Source organism: Uloborus diversus, chromosome 1, assembly GCF_026930045.1.
Source record: "Uloborus diversus isolate 005 chromosome 1, Udiv.v.3.1, whole genome shotgun sequence".
Taxonomy (NCBI): Eukaryota; Metazoa; Arthropoda; class Arachnida; order Araneae; family Uloboridae; genus Uloborus; species Uloborus diversus.
Window position 1 is genome coordinate 200,087,146 of NC_072731.1, and position 22,520 is coordinate 200,109,665.

The 22,520-nt window shown below is 31.7% G+C and overlaps 1 protein-coding gene across 1 annotated transcript in view; it reads left to right on the plus strand.

Moving 5' to 3' along the window:
• Window positions 1-674: 674 nt before the first annotated feature.
• LOC129234119 (multifunctional procollagen lysine hydroxylase and glycosyltransferase LH3-like) overlaps window positions 675-22,520 on the plus strand; it is a 61,435-nt gene continuing 39,589 nt past the window's right edge. Inside the window, 16 exon segments of the mRNA XM_054868010.1 lie at window positions 675-893; window positions 3,350-3,441; window positions 4,570-4,706; window positions 5,725-5,839; window positions 9,138-9,186; window positions 11,392-11,415; window positions 12,901-13,013; window positions 14,120-14,183; window positions 14,342-14,439; window positions 15,505-15,606; window positions 15,793-15,916; window positions 16,387-16,394; window positions 17,265-17,342; window positions 17,344-17,373; window positions 17,375-17,388; window positions 18,554-18,655. Of these exon segments, the coding sequence (XP_054723985.1) occupies window positions 800-893; window positions 3,350-3,441; window positions 4,570-4,706; window positions 5,725-5,839; window positions 9,138-9,186; window positions 11,392-11,415; window positions 12,901-13,013; window positions 14,120-14,183; window positions 14,342-14,439; window positions 15,505-15,606; window positions 15,793-15,916; window positions 16,387-16,394; window positions 17,265-17,342; window positions 17,344-17,373; window positions 17,375-17,388; window positions 18,554-18,655 (1,244 nt within the window). The 5' untranslated portion in view covers window positions 675-799.

Here is a 22,520-nt window from a genome sequence, read left to right on the forward strand (position 1 = left end):
GTGCACACCCCCATGCTACAAACTAATTTTGTACCAAATTTCATGAAAATCGGCCGAAAGGTCTAGGCGCTATGCGCGTCACAGAGATCCAGACACACTTTCATCTTTATTATTAGTAAAGAATCTGCACTCTTTCTTCTTTTCTTTTTTTAAAGAAAATTATCTAAAGTTTTCAACATTTTCTGAAGTTGAGAGGAGAAAATTATTAATTTTAAAAGTATATTTTCATACATAATTGAAGAACCGTCTGCAAAAAAGTTATTCTTTGCCGACGATGAAAGACTATATTTGCAAATAAAAATTAAACATATAGCAATTACAGGAGAAACAGCTAGCGATAAAAAAACGAAAAGAAAAGAAACGAATGAAAGAAAGGGAAAACTAACAGAAAATAAGATTCAAAAGACATTCTCAGCAGGATTTTTCTTTTTTTACAATATGGTAATAATTTTTTAAAAGGATGGAGCATCCCAAGTCGCATCCGGAGCTAAAAAAGAAGGTTGGCGATCATAGAAAACAGCTGGGCGCTCGTGCAGATCTACCCCGTGACACAACCAGCCAATAACCTTCTCCGAAAAAAAAAACGAAAAACATCTTTTGCGGGCTACCCCAGTTGGAATTCATCGCTTGGCTCCGCTTGCTCTTGCTCTGTCATAGCGGAGTGGCTGGCTGGCTGGCCTGGCTGACATACTCTGTGTAGGCTGACATACTCAGCAAGTTGTTTGTGGAGTGGATGTCTTTTTTTATTTCATACTTTTTGGGTGTGTGATGTGTGTGCGTGCATATCTGCTTTAAGAACATGGCGCAACCGGCCGCGATGGTCAAACTGACCACATATTTATCTGTCATTTTATGTATCATCACCCATTTTGTGAGGGCCAAAGATGAAGATCGTAAGTTACACGTTTTGCTGTTTTCTCCAATGGATTTTGAACTATCTATTCTTGTATGAGCCCTTCCCAATGTCTTTTTCTTATCTCTGGGACTGATCGAGAACGTAATGTATTGCATGAAATTCCCTATTAGCGGTTTCTTTCCTTGAAATCTGAAATTTATCTGAGCGTAAATTCAAATGTCATTTCACATAAAATTAGCTCTTTATTCTTGCAACTTATTACTGTTAATTTTAGAAAGTCAAATTTGTTTATAAACATGTAAGTTCTTGCCTCTATTAACATCTTGTATGACATAATTTCCTTTTGTGAATGAATTGTACATTGCAACAAATATCACTATTACTAAGATTATTTTAAAGTTTTAACATTAAATGTTATCATCATCAAAGACAGATGAATTTAAAGATCTGACTGTGATAATATTTAGCTCTAAATAGTTTTTTGAATGTTGTATCAAATTATTAAGATCAATAAATATAATAATAATAAATTTTGAAATACTGCATAAAATAATTATTGCCAATCACTAGGGCAGCCAAAATTTTCAGCTGAGGAAAGGTTTGGTCATAGCCACTCTTAGATGTACAGTAGACCCTCGTTTTACGCCGGTTTATTTTACGCGGTTTCGATTATATGCACTTTAAGGTTTGACACTTTTATTTTATTTTACTCGGATGAGTTTCGGTTTTACGCAGATGAGGCAATGCAAACCGATAAAATTTTTCCCTCTTTAAAAATCCAAACTCTTAAAGATTGCAGATTACACGTAATAGATTGCATTTTGGCGTGCTAATTATCGAGCTTGGGCCAATGAAAACATTTTATGCGATTGGCTCCAGAGCTCTTTCCAGAAATTAAGTTATTAAACTCACACAGTTCAGAACTCACTGGAAGAAGAGCTTTTAAAAGAGACAAAGAAGGAAAAACCAACGAGGATACTGACATCGATGACGCACAACCAAAAACGTTCACATTGAAAAATTTGAGCCATTTCTAGACAGTAGAAATGGTTTTTCTGATTTGTTAGTGAAGAAAGATTCTATCGTGGAAATGATGCAAGTGATCATGGACGTGTTAATACTCTGCAAAGAACTGCAGAGAAAAATCCTTAAGGACTGCCAAAAGACCAGCTTCTTTTTATAAACATAACACAAAATTAATTTATGTTTTCTTTTTGCATGTTGTTCATAGAAATTGCTATAAGTACACATTAAACTTATTATAAGTACAATTAGTCATCACTAAATGAAGTATTTTTTTATCTACAGAACCTAAACCCTATTTTAACCCTAATATTAGGTCTCCATTTACAAGGTTTTGATTTACACTGCATTTCCAAGGAACGTAACCCCTGCATAAGATGAGAGTCTTCTGTAAATGTATTACCGTACCTACTATAATTGCCGATATGATTTCATGGATTCTGAGGTTAGGGTTTAACTTCCAATACAAATTCTCCTAGGCCCTGTTGCTTGTTACCAAAATTTTAACTGTCAGAATATAATAAGATTTTGGTAAAAACAGTGGCGCAATCACCAGGCCCGTACAAAAGTAAGAAAGTCTTCAAAATGCTTTTCCACCTAAGCCCTCCTGCCTCCAAAAATATTTACAAATCATCTCAAATTCTATTTTCATTGCTGCAATTTCATAAATTAACTTTCCATGAAGGAGCCTTGGAAACCTTTCCCTTTTACAACATCAAAGATAGTCTTTTTTAAGATGAAAATTTGGAGCTGTAATTTTCCTTGCTTTTAACATCACCAAAACATGGTCACAATTGTGCTTGCTAGGCTAATTTCAAAAACCTTTTGGTGGGGGGCACCAGAAAACCCTCCCTCGTATATTACTAAAAAAGGATGAAAACTAGGTTTTTAAAACTGCAATTTTGGAAAATTTGAAAGGGGAGAACTTTTCTAAACCTCTCCACTGAACCTCAATGAAGAATATCTGAAAGCTTTGTTTTTAGGACTTCAATTCCAAACACTTTCATGGGGAGAGTTCAAGAGCAGTTTCAATTTTGAAACATTATAAGAAGGAGAGGTAAAACGATTCGAAAAATTGATCAGGGACAAGTCACTGAACCCCGTTGCTTCCCCTAACGTTACCAATTATCTATAATTGTCTTTTTAAGACCTCAATGTTGAAGAATTTCTGTGAAGGGCCTTCGAACTTTTCCTGAACCTAAAGCATCATCAAAGATCATTTAAAACTTAAAATTTTGAAATTTATTTGAGGGAGAGCCCCCAGAGTCATATCCCCCTTTCCCCCTATTTCATGGGCAATATGGACTGAAGATTTGGGGAAATAGGAGTTTTTGAACATATATAAATTTTATTTTTCACTTTTCAAATTGCATCCAATATAAAGAAATAACTACTCTTTTCATGCCTTTGAATATTATTCCAAATGCATAGTTTTCACTTGATGGTATAAAATCTGTTTTATTTTTGTAGCTAAACTATTAGTAATAACAGTTGCCACAGAAGAGACAGATGGCTTTAAAAGGTTCATGAGATCTGCTAAAGTGTATGGAATTGATGTTGAGGTAATTTAAAAAAAAAATGTGTTGAAATTCTCTCTTTGTAAAAATATGTTTCCAGGACTAAAAATTTGGAATGTTAATGAAGTGAATGACAATAAATAATGAATATTTTATTTCTTACTTAAGAAGTTCTTTTTAATGTTTTGATGCAGTTGTACTCAACAGGGGCTACATTTGTTTTTATTTTGTTACATACTTATTATTCCAATTGCTTCATTCAAATGTAGAAACAATCACCCGTCATCCGTTGATGGGCAATTTTTTAGTTAATTTAATAATTGTATACAAGATGCATGGATTTTATCGAATATTATGCAGTATGTTATTACACACAAGGATCCAATTCTTTGTGGATAAAATGTAAGTGATAACTACTTTTTAAAATTAATCATTTATTTTTTTAAAGTCAATATTTGAAATATTATTTTCTTTCATTGATTGCAAAATCAATAAATAATATTTTATGCACTACCAGTACCAGGTGTCTTATCCTGAACAGTTAGTAGCTTTTTGTTGACACCTGAACATTTTTTGCATCCAAAACTGTATTCTTCAACTTGACATCCTCCCTCCTCCTAAAATGTCAGTCTGCATCCGCCCCTGATCACCCATTATATATGCTGCAAGGTTAGGTTTGCCCCAACTATATTTGTTAACAGTTTGGAAAAATCTCATGGAAAATACTAAGATGGGTGTTAAGTGCAGGTTTTATGTTTTTAGCTGCTAAAAGTAGTTGTCTAGTGAAAGAAGACACACAGGAATTCCAACTTACCTTTTCATTTTTACACTGACGTCCCCCCCCCCCCCTTTTGTTTTAAAATTTCGACTTAAGCTTCCAGTACTTTTTGAATTCATAAACTTTTGCACAGATCTGTAAGTGTCCCTATCTTTTTTTTTCTTTTCTAGAACTACACCAAAAGTAAATTTTCCACTTTGAAGTATTTTTAACTTCATCAAGACAACTGATTTCTATAAGTATTAAATTAGTAGTTCAGTCAGTTGTCATTTATTTTAAGAAAGCTCACATGCTCCTAATTGACTGAGATCACTGCCTGTTGCTTGCAATCACTTTTGTATTTGTATTAATATGTTAAATAGTCAAAGACTAACATTTTAATTTTTCTATTTAAGGTACTAGGAATGAATGAGGAGTGGAAAGGCGGTGATGTGCGTATGTATTCTGGTGGTGGGCACAAAGTCAATCTCTTGAAAGCAGCCATGCAGAAACATTATGAAGAAAAAAACCTCATTGTTATGTTTGTTGACAGGTGAGATAAAAAAAAACCTGTTTTCCAGTGAAGTGTAACGTATTTAAAGTATGTCTTCCGGTAAACATTCTATTGAAATGGTATTTACTTTAGCAGGAGGTATTCTAGTTGCCAATTCTACTTTTTTTTTCAAATAAATAATAAGTTTAAAGGGATGAATATTTCATTAAAATGTGTTTGTTTATTTGATAATGTTTACTACACAGTTTCCTGCCTATTTTTCACACTCATTTATTTCTTATTTCTCAATTTTATTTCAGTTACTTTCAGTGGTGCACACAAGAATTTCTCCAAGGGGGGGGGGGGGTCCAGAATGGAAGGTCCACCATTCTCATATCGTACTCCAACACGCATCGCATCGGAATAAATTCTTTTGATTTTATTTATTGTCAAGAACAGAAAAGTTAAACATAATTATTTAATAGTTACTTAGCATTGGTTAATAATATAAATTTATGAATAACAAATAGGGAATTAAAATACCAGAAAACACAAGAATGAATGTATTTGCTTTTCTCATAGTTAAAAAAAAAAAAAAAAAAAAAAAAAAAAAAAAAAACAGCAAAGCAAAATCAAAATTTTAGAATATAATTCAATTTTGCTGGGGAAGAAAGAGAGAAGAAATATGTATTTTTTTATTTATTAAATCTGTAATTATTGTTACCTTTGCTTGGACTTATTTTACGGATGACATTCACAGGATTATAGTCAATTGAAAAAAAACCAAAGGGCCATGGGAGGGGACCAGACTCCCTGGAACATCCCTTTGTGTGTGCCACTGGTTGCTTTATATGTTGTTATCATAGCAAAAATAGGTAATATATTATTTTAACATCACTTTTTTCTTATTAAATTATTCTGAACAAAAGCAAGACTTGCTCCGATCTTGCTTTATATTTCTTTGGATAGTCATTTATCTGAATGATAATTTCTCTACTTTTGCACTAACTTTTATATGTTTTTGTTTAATAACATGTATGATGCAACTGTATTTAATTTTTTTTTTATATTTGCTTAGTTACGATGTCATTTTCATGGCACACCCTGAAGAAATACTCAAGAAATTCTTCAAAACAAAATCAAAAATTCTGTTCTCTGCTGAAGGGTTTTGCTGGCCAGATTCTTCTTTAGCAGTAAGTTGGAGATTTAATTGAATTAGATCAGGATATTTGTCACAAATTTTTTAAACTTTTATTTTTGTATTAGATATATTAAAATTATTTTTGTACAAATCAGTGGTGCAAAATCGATGTTTCAGAACATCAATGGTATTCATACATCAACCCAAAAACATTGATGTTTAGAAATATCAAACTTTTTAATGTATAGGTATCCCTCATATAACACGGTTTGTTCATTACGTGTAGTATCGAAACGGTGTTATACGAGACTTTTTTTATAAATAATTTTTTTTACTTATTTTTTAACCTAATTAATCATGTGCATGTCATAAATCATGTTAATGTGTACCGTGTTGTATCAGGACCGTGTTATACGAGTCCTTGAAATAATGTAAATCAAGAAATGTGTACCGTGTTATATCGAAAAGAAGTCATAAGATGCAAATTTTATAATAGCTGAAATATCGGTTCAGTAGAACATACACGCGAAAACTGGCTACCAGAACATACAAAGTTCCACTGATTTTAAAATAAGAGTTGTTATTAATGATAAAGCTTAATTATTTCACATACCCCAAATCAAAACTGTTATGAGCCATAAGAAAAAACTTTATCAAATTTCTTTACTAAGAACAAAACGCATTCTATAAGAGAAAAATATCTCTAAGCTTTTCTATAGCAATAAAGTTTGTGTGAGCAACAACAACAAAACAAAATATAAAATAAAATAAATAGAAATATTCTATTTATTTTATTTCATATTTTGTTTCATCTACATTTTTTATTTATTTTTTGCCAAATTTAACTTATGTTTAATCTTGATGTTATTTTCTTACAAGATAGGAAACAAAATAATGTTCATCTTTTTGCTTTTAAAACATTGATGAGAAAAATGAAGTATACATTTAAAAGTTAGTGTTATACGAGGAAATCAAACTTTTGAGACGAAGACAGACAATTTTTTGTAAAAGTTTCATAAAAACAAAGTAAAAACTTATTACAGTTATTATCACACATTTTTAATAGTGTATTGAACAAAAATGACTCACCCTCTTTTAAAATTCGTGTTACATCAAAACTGTGTTATAATAATCGCAAATTTGGTACTGTGTAATATCAAAACCATGTTGTAGAAGAACTGTGTTATATGAAGGTCATCTGTATACACTGGTGTCCAAAAGTTAAGCATAATTCATAAAATGCGAGAAAAATCTGTAAATTTTCTTAAAATTATATAAAGTTACTTATGAAGATTCATTGGTTAAAGAAGAAACAATATGTTTATGCAAAATAGTATAGTCGATGTTGTCATGCGCGAATTAGGTGCGTGTTTTGGAATGTGGATAAAACAGCTCGCACGCTTTAGAGAGTTCAGGCGCGTTTCATGCAATTGCTGAACCAAGAAACATTGGATCTGGTGAAACAGAACTAATAGTGGCACAAAGACGCCAATTGGACATGTTTGCGAAAGGAAGAATCGTTGGAATGCTAGAATCTGGACGATCACAAACTGAAGTGTCTCGTATTCTTATTGTGACTCAGTGTGTAATCTCGAGACTGTGGCAGAGGTTTTCAAATACGGGAGATGTTACCCGCCGACCAGTACCAGGTCGACCAAGAGTCACAACCGCAAGCCAAGATCGTTTTCTGGCAATTTCTGCACGACGTCATAGGGACAGCTGTGCCAGAGAACTGGGTTTGGCGCTCAGTGCCGTCACAGGAATAACAATTTCGAGGCAAACTGTTTACAGGAGACTCAATCATGTCGGTCTGTATGCCAGAAGACTAGCAGTTTGCATTCCTCTCATATCAGCGCATAAACGCGCTCGTTTAAACTGGAGCTTGCAACATCGGCATTGGAGTCTGGGACAGTGGGCTAATGTGATGTTCAGTGATGAGTCACGCTTTACTCTACAGAGTGATTCTCGTCAGGTAACAATCTGGAGAGAAAATGGGACTCGTTTCCAACCGCAAAACATAAGAGAAAGACATCACTTTGCGTCAGCAGGAGTAATGGTGTGGGCGGCCATTATGTTTGATAGCCGCACCGACGTCCATATTTTTGAGACAGGCTCAGTCACTGGTCAAAGATACAGAGACGACGTTCTTGAGCCTTATGTTCGCTTGTTTCTAGGTGCTGTTGGTCCTGAGTTCATATTCATGGACGATAACGCGCCATGTCACCAAACCGCTGTGGTCGAAGACTTCCTCGAATCAGAAAATATCCAGCGAATGACGTGGCCTATGAACTCCCCTGACCTGAACCCTATCGAGCATGTCTGGGTGCTCGGGAGAAAACTTTCAGTCCGTTCGCTCCCGCCAAGCTCCGCTTCGGAGCTTAAAAAGAGTTCTCCAGCATGCTTGGAACTGTTTAAGCCCACAACTCGTCCACCACCTCATAGAAAGTATGAGTAATCGTTGTGCAGCGTGCCTGGCAGTCAGAGGTGGCCATACACACTATTGAACTTCAGCATCATCTTTTAAAGAAAAATTTTTGTACAAAGAGTAAACTCCTCATATGCCTAATTTTCATTTAAACTATTTTTTGGGTTGATAAATGTAAATATTACCGTTTTTTTTTTTTTTGAGTAGTTTTCTTATTTTGTAACCGTGTTGCACTCGCATATCACGTTTCCCCCTATTTCGATGTATATTTCTCACATTAATCACATAAATAACAATTATGCTTAACTTTTGGACACCAGTGTATATTTCTGCATAATAAACTCTAAAAACGGTTTTAATTCTAGAACTAAATTCACAGTAATCAATTTTTTAATTAGGATTCATGAACTGTTAAAGAAAAGGTAACAATAATAATGAAAATTAATTATTTACAGTCCAAATTAAGTAATGTATCTAATTAGTGAAGATTTTGTTAAAGTAGAAGAAGATTTTATGCAGCTACTGTCCAACCACGGATTGCATGGAATTTTCAAACGTCCAGATAAGACGAATCTATGTGAATAAGGGGAAAAGTAAAAAATTGATGCGCATATTCCGCTCATTTGAATGAGACTCTGTTTCTGCAAAAGCTGACATTGGTAAAAAATAATAGATTCGTCCATTTCCGACTGTGAAACGGATGTTTGTCTTTCCATACAATCCGTGGTCAGACAGTAAGTCATAATTTTAATACCTTGTATTTCTGGGTCAATTATTACTGTTCATCAAAGCATGCTTTTTTATTAAGAAAAAAAATATTAGCTGGATTTGCCAGTGAAATGTTTCTTTTTCTGTTTTTTAGATCTGAAGTAACATATTCTTTGTATTTATTCTAAGTGAGGCATTATTTTTTCAATTATTTTAGGAAAAGTATCCCAAAGTTGAAAAAGGAAAGCGCTTTTTGAATTCTGGAGGTAAGTAATGAGTTTTTTTCCCTTTTTTTTAAACAGTTAATTTTATTTTCCATGTTTATGAATTTTTTGTGTTGATAAATGAGAAAAATGTTTTAAAAAATATTTATTCATTGTTTAGTCCATTATATTAAGCTCACAGTCAGTTATTGGCAAAATTTACAAAGTATACAGTGTATACCAAAATGCTGAGGGCTTAACCTTTCAAATGTAGATCATTATTTGCATTCATGACTACAGATAAATAATGTATTTACTCCTTTCAATGTAATATATTTTGTTCATTTTCTCCTCAAATGGAAAGTACTCCTCAAATTCATTCTTGCAAAACTGAATAAAATATTTTAAGATAAAGTTTTTTAACATTTTGCAAGAATTAAAAGCGTTTTGTTTCAAGAATGACACTATCTCTTCAAATCTAAATGAACCAATTCCATTGAACAAAGTTTACACTTTTTTTCAAATGGTATAGTCCCTATTGCAATTGCATAGTTGGGGCATATGCCTTAAAGAAGAATAGAACATGCACCAAAAAGGTTGATAATTGCCTAGAAATTCTGAAGTTAAAAAAATATTAGCAGAACTAAAAGGCCGCATGAGTGATAACTGGAAAATGTTGATTGGGGGACATAGTAAACATAGGCAAATGGAGTATTAGAGCAAGAGAAATATGTTGCATAATATTATAACAGATGTTTACTTCACCAGATAGGAAGAATGTAAGACATTTCTCCCATAACCTGGAAAGCACACTTGTAAATATGCTGCCTATATTGACATTGGCCTCCAGTGATGTTTTCATTTTTGAGCTCCTATGCCATTCTTCAGCTTTAAAAAAATTTTTTTGTTCCCTTTTAAAATCTTTTTTCTATTTATGAGACACTCTGTATTATTCTATATGTACGTATCTGGGAAAAAATGTATGCTGAATGCTTTCAGTTGAATGAACTTTTGCTAGGGAAAAGAACCAGTTACAACAAAATTTGAAGGACCTTTCACTCGTAACTTCCAAAACTTGAAAAAACTTCTTATGGTAGATTAATGTCATTCATTTCATTGAAAATCATAATGAAATCTATATTTTCATTATTAAAATACAATAAAGTAATAAAATACCATTGAATATTATTGTTAAAAAAAGGAAATACATTATTGCTTTAATAATGTTTAGGTTAATGATAGAAAATGCATGCTTCTTAGATGTTTTAATACTAGATTAAAAACTTGTCATGCAAAGCCTGTAAATAGAAGTAAATTATTGAAAAGCTGAACATGCTTGATTTTTTATAACATTATTATTTCTTGCAATTTTTGTTAAGTTTTTATTTTTCTAATATTAATTTTATTTTGTAAAGAATTTTAATTTAAATGCTTTCTTTGGTTTAAATTATTCATTTAAAATTTCATAAATACTTCATTTAACAAGATGAAATGGGGATTGCTAGCAGATCTCAGCAAATTGGTTGCAGCAAAAAAAAACCACGGAAGTAAAATATTTAATGCGTAACTATGGGGTAACATCATTTTTAAAGGATAACTTCAAACTTTTTTTATAACTTTTTACATTGTCATGAAATGCAAAGGGATGCTTTGATGGAGTCTGTCATGCAATATATTGGCAAAGCACATGTTACATTGCAACAAAATGTACTATCATGCTTAAAAGCTATTGAAACAAATAAACTAAAGTGACTAAATTAGTTAGAAAATGCAAAAGGACTTATGTTCTGGAATAGTGTAGGTACCAAAAACAAGAGAGATTAACTGTGCAAACTTTATCTTTGCTCTTGCTGTCCATTCTAAAATTGACCATTAAATTGTATCAATTATCCTCTGGTTGAATAAGAACAAAATTATGAGTTACTTTTAGCATTATTTTTGGACAACTTGCATTTTAAATTGATTTTAATTTTTAAGCAGATGTGTCTAATAAACTAAACGAAATAAAAGCCTATTTAAAATATTTTATTAAGCAATAGTCAATATCGATTTAAAAAAAAATTCCTGTTCCTATACAGGTGTGTGCATGTGAATTGTTTGAAATTAGATTTAGAAATCTGACAAATATTATAAAAAGCATTCCTTTTAATCAATGAGGCTCTATTACATTTATCAAGCATAATGGTGACTAACTTTTCTTAACTTAGTATTTTATACTTTCTTTGCCCCCCACCTAACTGTGCTTTGTGCTTTTATGGTGACTGGCAGACTGTCCTGACTTCTCTTATACAGGTAAGGGATCACTCATCTTGTTTTCATTTTACTCGACCTTTGAACTGGCATGTATTATTTTTAGACTAACCTATCATCTGTCAGTAAGCATGCATTTTTCTATTTCAGATATTAAATGCTTCATAACCAAAACTTAGAAAGTTATTGAAAAAAAAAAAAAAAAAAAACCCTTAGTACTATGATTTTGTGGATTTCTTGAATTCAAAAAATATTCTGTTAACCACATAACTTGATATGAATCAATATTTTTACTCAACTTAGAAAATTTCAAATAGTAGATTTTGACTGTTTGTTAAGTAAAGTTTTCTCTTTTGAAATAAAAAAGCGTAATTTAGCTATCTGTGTATAGTAAATTGATAATAATAATGAATCATAATAATTTATAATAATATCTAATAAATATTAAGAGTTGTGTAACACATGGTCTGTAAAATATGTAAATGGTATTGATGTGAAAGACGCTAAAAATGAAGGTCACATGAAAAAATAGTTTCTTTGCTTTGGTCTTTAATTCCGTGGTTCTTTAAGTGGGAGAGGCAGCAATCCATCTCCTCACACTGTACAGTCGGACCTCCATACATCGAAGTAGCAAATTGCGGGGGAAAAATTTGATATGTAGAAATTTTGATATATAGAAGCAATCTTATTTTATCATAAAAATCTCCTAAAGCATTAAAAGTAAAGTTTCATCCCTATCATAATTTTCTTGTATGAAACCTAATTTCTAATTTATGCGATCATCGGATTAAATGAAAGTTAATAATTAAAAAAGTAACAGAAATTACATTTTTGCGCCTTCATACATCTTTATTCTTTGTCAATTCAACTTGATCCGCGACAATAGGGGATTTTCGTTTTGATGATGTAATCGCGAGAAAAGTAAAAAATAAATCTGCTTAACTTGAATGATTTTTACTGCAGCTAAAAAGACTTGGAATGATAATGAACAGACAAAAGGACTAACTTGCAACTGATTACACAATGTTACTGGTTACAACTAAGATATTTGAAATAAAGTTAAGGGAATTTAAGAACTCCAGAATGAAACAACGACCTATCTACACACCCCTCAACCCCAGATTCCTTATGAGTTTCGTAGCAACCTTTATTGAACATAATTTACTCCCCTAACCTTTATTTTTCATGAGACAAACAGTCTAAAGTGGAAAAAAAATCTACGAATGTCTCGAAATTTTTTCGATATACAGAAGCAATTTTTCTAGGTAATGAACATAGAAATTTGTTGGGATTTCGATATATAGAAAAATTTTGATATGTGGAAGTTTGATATATGGAGGTTCGACTGTATTTCTGCTAAAGCATGTACAATGTACACGTTTGTAATACGTTAATATCCTATTGTATTTTGCTGTTTGTTAATTTTAATTTAACCCGCATAAAATATTATTTGTTTTAGAACTAACGTCATTTAAAGTAATTTTTTTTTAAATTTTAATTATATGTATTCTTTTGAAAAATATTCAGGTTTTGTTGGCTACTCCTCATACATTTATGAAGTGGTGACTTCATCGTCTCTAAAGGATGAAGATGATGATCAATTGTTTTACACCAAAGTATACCTGGATGAAGATCTTAGGGTATGCAACTCTTGTTTATACTTACATTAGATATTAAGTGCTTCATTTTTAAAGTTTATATTATTTGTATTCAGATGTTCATAGATGCTTAACTTGTTAAAATGAGGAAGCATACTTAATTTTATTTATTTGGATGAAGAAGCATTTTTCTTTTATAGATAATGATTTGGATTAAATTTATTCTGTGTGCATTTTTATTCAGTTATAGCCGTTGATATTTAAATTTTTGGATTTGGATGCTGAATAGTTTTGCTTCGAAGACTGATTTCTACCATCCCCTTTTTCTATTGTTTAATTTCAGTGTTAACTTTAATCTATTTAATTTTTGGTTTTTAAAAGCAGGGCCCGTAACTAGAAAATAATTTTGGGGAGGGGCTTTAAAACTTTCATTTGGAGCTTTGTGTTATTTGTTTTAATGTTCAAGTTGTCGGGTTATCTATAATGAAAGCATTTTATGCAATTAATATACATATGAAAGACATTTGAGTTTTGGAACAATATTTTTTGGACATTTTTAAATATAAACGCTCATTTAAATGTTAAACCAAACTTTTTTTTGGGGGGGGGGAGGGGGAAGTGAACTTTAAGACCCTCCCCTCTGTGTACAGCCCTGCTTAAATGTAAAGATGATGTATAAGTGAAGTAGTGTGTGTGTTTTGGATTTTTTCAAATATTATGAAATGTTTTTTGAACATCTGTAAAGAAAAACAGTTAATATTTTTTTTCCCTGACTTAGTTTCTTTTTTATGTGTGCCCAAACTCTTTTGTTATGCTTATTTTAAATACTGCAAACAATTGTTTAAACTTTTTTTGGTACTCTTATTCTTATGGATCCAAGTATTTAAACCGCTAAAATATATTATCCATTTCCACTGCAATTGCTTAGTGTGGTGGCTATTTTATTATAAATCACCTTTTGTTAGTTTTTTTACCATATGTGTCTGCAATTTATTGTGCATGCACAAAGATAAAGAAGTTCCTTTTTTTCTTATATTTTAAAAAAAAGAAATGTTTTGCATGTATCATATCCTATATATTTATGTATGGTAATTTTCATGCTTGATATATATTTAGTTTTCACTTTTATGAAATTTTCTTTTGCACAGAAAAAATGGATGATTAAACTTGATCATAAAGCTGAGATATTTCAAAATCTGAATGGTGCAGTAGGTGAGAAAACATTTTTTTTTCTTTACAATTCGATATAATTACTGTTACTTGTTGAAAAAAATTTTTACTTTTAATTTTTAGTATAAGGTTGTCAAAAATTATTTTGAATTAACGTGTTTACGAAATTCGGTATGGTATTTTAACAAAAATATTATCATGTGATGTTGAACTGCGGTTTTCTGATGAAGATAGTTACCTTCACAATACAGCTTTTGGTACTAATCCATTAGTTGTTCATGGAAATGGAGCTAGCAAGGTAAGCATCCATCCTTAATAATTATTATTGTTATTATTATTTTGCTTTTTCTTGTCGTTTGGTTATTTGCCTTCAGCACTAGTCTTGGCTTAATTTGCAAGGGAGTTCATAGCAGCACTCCTCCTGTACTTTTTTTTTATCAACAAATATTTTATTTTGAGTTAAAGTTTGGATGCATATGGGCTCATGCCCCCTTTTCCAATAGAAGTTAAGCTTTGGTGCCTGTTGATTTATGATCTATATCTATTTATATTTTTTATAAAAATCTATCTTTCTACGCATCAATAATATTTATAAATTAAAATATAAATTTTGTACGCATCTTATTGTTTGCTTGTAACCTCATCTCTTTAAGGACAGAAGCTAGCTGAGATTCAATCCAAGTGCTGAAAGATTTGTAATTTTTTCGGGAAACTCATATGCCAAATCTTACTTCTATATAACTTTAATCAGCATAGGTATTAATTAAAAAAAAGCTGAGATTAAAGGCTGCTTTCTTCTCCCTCCAAAATTTTAGATCTGCTATTGGCAGATTTTTCCAATATTTCCTCTCTCTGCTTCCAGCAAAAGGGAATTCAGTAGACATAGGAAGAAGTTTACCTTGGATTGGTTTAAGCTAAATTGGTTTATGTTAGATGCACATCGTTCAGAAAATTAATTCGCCGTACTCCGCCAAAGGGGGTGTAGACCAACTCATCTGCTGTTGGCAAGAAGCGGGGAAATTTCCAGAAGTGAGGCAGCTTTAAGTGACAAGGTTGTTCATAATCGAGCTTAATAAGCCAAGTCATAACTATTGGGCACTTGCCTTTTTTGGCCTAAAATTGTACAGCCTAGAAATCAATCAACCTAGGCATTTGTCAAAATACAAAGTCAAAGGAAAGTTTTCACTTTTGTAAATGTATCTTGTTTCTTTTGGGATTTCTTATTATAGTATTTGAAATTTTTTAATACCTTCAAATTTTTCTGAACAGTTTTGAGTATATGGTATGGATTTACTCTCATTTGCTTGTTCAATCTCATATCCATGCGTATAAACACGTTTTTTTTTTTTTCTGGATTTTCTAGGCTGCATTAAACTCATTAGGAAATTACCTAGCAAAGTCTTGGATACCGAAAAAAGGTTGCCTGAGTTGTAAAGAAGATACCATATCTTTAGAGAAATTTAAGGTTTGTTTTTCATAGTGCTAAATATATTTCTATATTTGATAAATATTTCTCTGAAATTATGTTTCATTTTAAATTAAAAGCAGACTTTTTGTTCAGAAACATCTTGCCTAAATTATTATATAGGGAGTTTTAGAAAAGGACTTTTAAAAAACTTTCTTTGAATATTTGTTTTCCTTACTATTCTAGGTTAAGCAAAAGCCTCATGTTATTTTAGCTATCTTTGTGGAACATCCAACACCATTTATCAAAGAATTCTTTGATCGAGTGTTGTTACTTGATTATCCAAAAGAAAGAATGGATCTGTTTATACTACTCTGGGGTAAGTAGATTTTCTCTTTAGAGTTCAAAAGTTTTTGTAACATTTTTAGATGGGCAAAATATTTTTATTTATAAATTTTAGTTTTGCATTTTATGTATTTTTTTCATGTTAAATTAATTTTGGATTTATTATTGCTTCCTCTACAATATTCATAGTATCAAAATATGTATTTCAAGAAGTCAGAAATTAGAACCATTTTGGTTAAAAAAGTGTAGCAGTAGAAAAATCAGTTACTGGCTGTTTATTATTATTTTTTAAAATTAAATTTTGTAATTGGCCGTTAAAATACATGCATACATGCAAAGGAAATTGGAAAATTTATTTTGATTTATAAATTAAACTTTAAGGCAATTTGAGTAATTTAGAAACTTACAGTGGTGGCCCGATGGGAGATCACTGTTGCCTCCCAAAAAATTTCCTTATTAGCAAATTTTGTCTGATTTGACTAATTTGAGGACAGTACTGCAATGTTCCATTTGTTTTTATCTCTTTCTTTTTTAGTGCCTACTGTTTCTTCTCATTAAATGTGCAGAGTGGTCTGAAAGTGAGCTTACCCCCCTTACATGTTGTAACACAGCTGAATTTTACACCATGTTCTCGCTGATGTTTTGCGCATTTCCGGGATTCGGACTAATTAAAATAATTTTGAAAACTAAAGGAAGGTTCTCCCACTTTCAGACCACTCTGAATCTGTATGTATCATGTGTACAGGTTGATATTTCATCGTTCAGCAAATTTTGAAGCTTCAATCCGTAGAATGAATCCTCCCCCTCCCTCCACATCCTAAAAATTTAAGTTTGGGATGCCCCGAAAGCATGTTTAAAATTTCTGTGGCTGACCATAATCAGAAGCAAAGATATGCAAGTGCCAAAAGAAAGATTTTGGATAAAATGAGTGCAAAGCTTGAATCACATGAGAGCTTTCAATGTAATATTTCTCTTTCTAAAATCCTGCTGAAATTGGAGCCACTATCTGTTACTAACTCATCGTGCCACAAAATAGATCATTGTGCTTCCTATCATTTTGCCTTAGTTTCCTCCAAAATTTATTTTTTATCGATTGGAAGCCTTTGTATTTATGTGTTTATTTGATTCAATCTTTTTTTTATGTAAACTGATTGTTTTGTGGACTCTACTTGCAAAAATCTATTTTCTTTCCATTAAAAATAACCATATTATTAGAGCTTTTTTTCTCTTTCTAAACTTTAAAGGAAAAGCAGTTTGCACAATAGTATTATACCTATCTTTCACCAGCTTCACTCTTTGGATTTTATGTTATATTAATTAATTCTGTACTTCTATTTTATAAAATAATCTTGATGTTTTGTCCTTTGATTTAGGCTGAATATCATAAGGATGATGTGGACAGCTTTTTAGAGTCTCACCAGCACAAATACAACAGCGTGACTTATTTAAAATATTGAAAATAATTACAAAGAAGGGCATGCCGCGCAACCTTGGCTTGTAAGTATTATTTATCATGTTTTTTCTAAACTTGTGATTTAAAATAACAGTGAGAATTCATAGAGATTTCAACTCATTTACCTGTTGAGAAAAACTTACAAGATTTGCCTCCCAAAGAAAGTGTTTCACACAGATGCACATAGTAAGCGATGTGTGGGAGGATGCCGTGTTTTTTAATCTAAAAAATGATTTCTTTTACAAAAGAAAAAAAAAATCCCTGACTAAAAAGATGAACCAAAATACAAAATTTAATGTATAGTAATAAATTTTAAACGAAATTAAGCATAAAGTATTCGAAAATGAAATAAAATTAAATGTTTTATTGCGTATAATTATCACAAATGAAAGGGGGGGGGGAGGACAAAAGCGTACAACGTACTCAAACAGAAGCATAAGTTATAGCTGAGCATCTATTGCTTTCCTCCATTCCAGAACTATTCCCATCCCAATTCCTCTCATCCCTTTTTTTTTCTGAAACAGTTAAATTCTTCAAATACTGTCAAGGTTGCTTTTTTATTAATTCCATTTCAGGAAATTCTTGCATTCAACTTATTCTCACCTATTGAAAAAATGAAACTAGATTTTGACTAATTTTTGGGACTGTTCAGACATTTTAAAATAAAATTTTACATGTTTTGAAGCCACTTATAACACAAACCCACCCAAGTTATGTGTATTTGTCAAGTTATTGAGAGAAAAATGCACTATTTTGAAATAAAAGTTTTAGGAGACTATTTTCCCCTTAATTTTTTCAGATCTAGGATACTACAGTTACTATTTTAGTGTCCTAACTAGGTAGCAGCCTTATATATAAATAAGCCCCAGGGTCCCTCTGTGTGCCATATTTTCTGCTGTTAGTCTCATCTAACTTTTCTTTTCTAGTGTTAGTTCAAATAGTAATATTTTGAATGAAAAAAAAATGCTGACTTAAAACTTAAACAAAAGCCTATCTTCAACCAGAATCAACACAAAGAGATGTATCGTATAATTAGAAATGTTTATTAAGGGCACACTCATGATCTAGGGTTTGTCTTCCTGGACACTGACTAGTATTGTATTTACTCAAATAATTGTAAATAATTCAAGTATTTGAAATTTTTCCTTTAAATGTACTTTTTTTAAAAAACTTTATAAAGTATTCTGAAATGTGTTTTTTGTATTATAGAGAAGAATGCACAAAAGTAAACTGTGATTACTATTTTTCGCTTGATGCAACTGCCCAAATAACAAATCCTGACACCTTACGTCTCTTGATAGAACAAAACAGGTAAGAAACTTGCTTGAACATATTTAGCATAAATTAGTCAATTTATTGTGTGAGATTTCATTGATTCTCAACAATCCCTCAATAGAAAGCTTTTAGTGTTATGTTAATAGTTTATTTTGTTTGAAGTGTGAATTTATATTCAAATATATTTTCAAATCCATGTCAAAGATCCTTATCGAAATTCGGCAAAGATAAGGAATAATATGAGAAAAACGGGCCTAAAATCAAAGGGGCAATAGTAAATACGCACCAGAAAAGTCTTCTGAAAATATTCAAGTACAGTCGAGTACCGACTTACGCGAGGGATGCGTTCCAAGAACTATTGCGTACGTCGAAATTTCACGTTGTGAAGAAGAGTATGTATACATATTTTTTTATTAATATAGCCAATTATTTTAGACATTCTAAAACAATCCTCAAGCTGTTTTAGACCACTTCTGGACTATACATTACCTTTTCTTACATAAAAAGCTGAATTTTTACTGTATTTAAAAAAAGCTGCATTATTCAACATAAAATATTGTTACATTGCCCAAAATCACTGACACTTAGACTCTGCACTGCGAACTTTATATTAAAACTAAGGTCTGGACTTATATGGAGTGCCTTTCTTCACTTTCAATTGTACACATTTAGGATTCACTCATACCTAATTGACGTACTACCTTCGATCCACTTTTTTCAAGAGTATCAATGATCTTTACCTATTCTTAAATTGCCTCAAGCTTTCCCTTTTTCTTTCCATCTTAACAAACTTTAGACGAAGCATCCTGCCTAGGTGCTACAATATTTCATCACTTTTCATATTTAGAATTAAAAAAAATAAATGAAAAATATGGAGTTATTATTATAAATATTTGTGCACAATAACAATGCAATGATTAGACTAGTGTGGTATGGGAACTTACGCAGTTAATGATGCTCAAAGGGCGAAAGTACATTCAGAAAAACAATATTTAGTAGTCAATATTGAAGCTGACAGTTAAGACCATGATTCCTTTCCAAATATTTTCGTGTTACGAGCAAGGAATTCATATCAGCTTTAAAATTCGTTACTATTGAAAAACTCGCATTATAGCCATTTCACGTAAGTCAAATCGTGTTGTAGCAGGAGTCGACTGTATGAACAATAAAATTAACGTTAATAAAGTACAAAATGTATAAATAATTTCTGACACTTGTCACGTTCCCAGATTACCACTTTTTTTAAAGGCAAAACAGTAAAATCATCAATTGAAGAAATTAAAAAACAAAACAAAACTGCAACCATTCAAAGAACAGATGACGTAGTAAAAAGTAAGGCTTAACCAGCAACTGTTGAGAGCATATGGAACCCTAATAAAAGGACCAACTTCTTGTGGAACCAAAAATAGGAGACAATATGAGACCAAAGATTGACACATGCAAAACTCTTCGTAATTTTTTACTTCGATCTTTGTAATCTTTGCTTTCAAAGTTTGACAGGCATGTAGTAGAGATAAATTGTCCACATACGTATTCAAGTTGCTGTTCCTTATACAATCTTTTGAAACTTCTGTAAAAGTACCTATTTTCACAAACCTAGCATTATCAAAAAAATTTAAACCTTGAGCGATTTTTTTTTCCCCTTCGGGTTTCGGTTCTATTCAGACAAAACGAGCGAAATTGCAGCTTGCAAAAGTAAACGCTTTTACAGTAATGAAAATAGTTTATGGAAAGTATGTAGCAAAATCATCACATTATAGCAAGGTTAAATAGACTTTTTTCCACACATTCGGAAAAAAAAACTATGCCGAGGTTTCAAATTTTTACGTGAATATGATGCCTTTCTAAGTGAAAACTACCATAAATTTTTAGGATGAACAGAAAGTCTGAGTATTCTATCACTATTTCAAACTGTTGTGGATTCCAACATTATACAAGTTGATTGGCATTTGAAGTCTTACATTTTCCCTCCCTAGAACCTTGCTAAAATCCTCAACAATTTTGTATCTTTCTTCTAGTAAATACAAATAGTTCAAAATATACTAAATTTGGCAGCGTAAATAGAACTGCATTAGCCTTATCAAAAAGTGACATCATGCACCAAGTCAATGATTTACCAAGTATAGGCTTTGGTAAATCTTTTGTCAGCTAAAATCTCTCATCTATTTCGAAGACTTAAGTGGGCTGGCCCTGTCATTAAATTGAACACTAACTGTTCAACATCAAAAACTTTTTGAACAGCCTTGCTGAAGCTAGAAGGGGTGGGGGGGGGGGGGGGTGTTAGCTTCCAGTGGGTTTATTGCCCAGAAAAAGAGTTTGCCACCTTGAGAGTGAATAATTAGAAGACCATAGCCAAGAAAAGAGAAAAAAATTCTTGAGAAGGCCAGGGCCACCTGGGGCTGTGATATGCCACTGACAAAAAATAGTCTTCCAGCTGGATTATTATTAAGCAGTGGATCAGAAATATTTGGTCATCACAGGCCATCTCATCCTGAATTTTAGCCCCTGCATTCAACATCTAAGCAGTTGATGGCTTAAGAAATTTTCTTTCTTTGTTTTATTGGCATTTTTGTGGAGTGAGGTTTATTTATAAAAATATATATATATATATATATATATTAGGGTGGTCCTTATTTATATGGGAAAAAAAAATTTCAGAATTCAACAAGTGACGCCCCCTAGTTTTGTGACACTATAATAAAAAGTAACATGTGCAAAATTTGAACTCGATCGGACATCGTTTCTCCTAGGTTTGCAAAATATTTTTACAGTGAGGTAGCACTAAAAATAATCTTTATAATTACTTTACATCACCTAAAAATTTTACGTTGAATAAGAATGAAATAATGCTTTAGAAACTTTCCTTAATCGTACGCTTTTCCCAATTTATCTCGATAGTGTGTATTTTTTTTCCGATAGTGTTGGACGGTCTGTAAAATAAATTGTTTTTGTGACTCATATTCGGTAAATTAGCTGCGAAATTCTTCGATTATTATTGTGCTCCACTTTCAGTTGTATCTTTCACAATTTTCAGTATTTTAACGATCTTTCTTCCCTTTAAAGAGTTTCCTTCATTTTGCCGTGAATCAGGATCAAATTGAAAAAATCTTTTAGTATTTTTAACTTATCAAACAGTTTTATTGACTCGTAATTGATTCTATGAAGAGGAAGATCTTTACCAAGAAAGTATTCCAAATCATCTACAGTTATCTGAAATTTGTTAAACAGTCATCAGACACGTCTTCCTTATCACAAGCATTTTTTGGACTAGTGTGTTTTCCTATCTTCAAAGTTAATTCCTTCATCCATACAGACAAAGCTACTAGTTTATCCCCTAAATACTATAAGTGATTTATAAATTTTACAATCACTGCTTCTGCTGCATGTTTGTCTTCATTTTGTACGCTGCTAGTTTTTCAGACATATTATATTCTTCAAAAAAGCCTCGATTGGGTTGCTGCGAAAAACCATATCTTCATACAGCATTTAATTGTAAAACAGCTTTGTAAAACAACATTGAAGGACTTTCTTTTCATGTAAGGTCAATTTAAATTGTTTCCTAAATATAAAAATTTTTAAACAAAAATTCTTTTTGCCACCTATGTGGCTCAGGGATATGCTCCAGGTTGCCAAATACATATCCCTGTAGGAGGAAATTTACCAGGAAATATTATTACGAGTTATGAGTATTATCTGTAATCTTTCTCAATTCCGCTTTTTACGAACAATAAATCATACGTCATCAACTTCGTCTTTCTTAGAATTTAAATGGTATGTGTACTTGATTGAAATGTTATAAGTTCTGAATGATGGAGATCTTTCCACAAAATTTTGAAGCGCTTAAATAATTGAATATCTGATCTAGAACTAAGAAAGGCAAGAACTTCTTTAAGGACACACT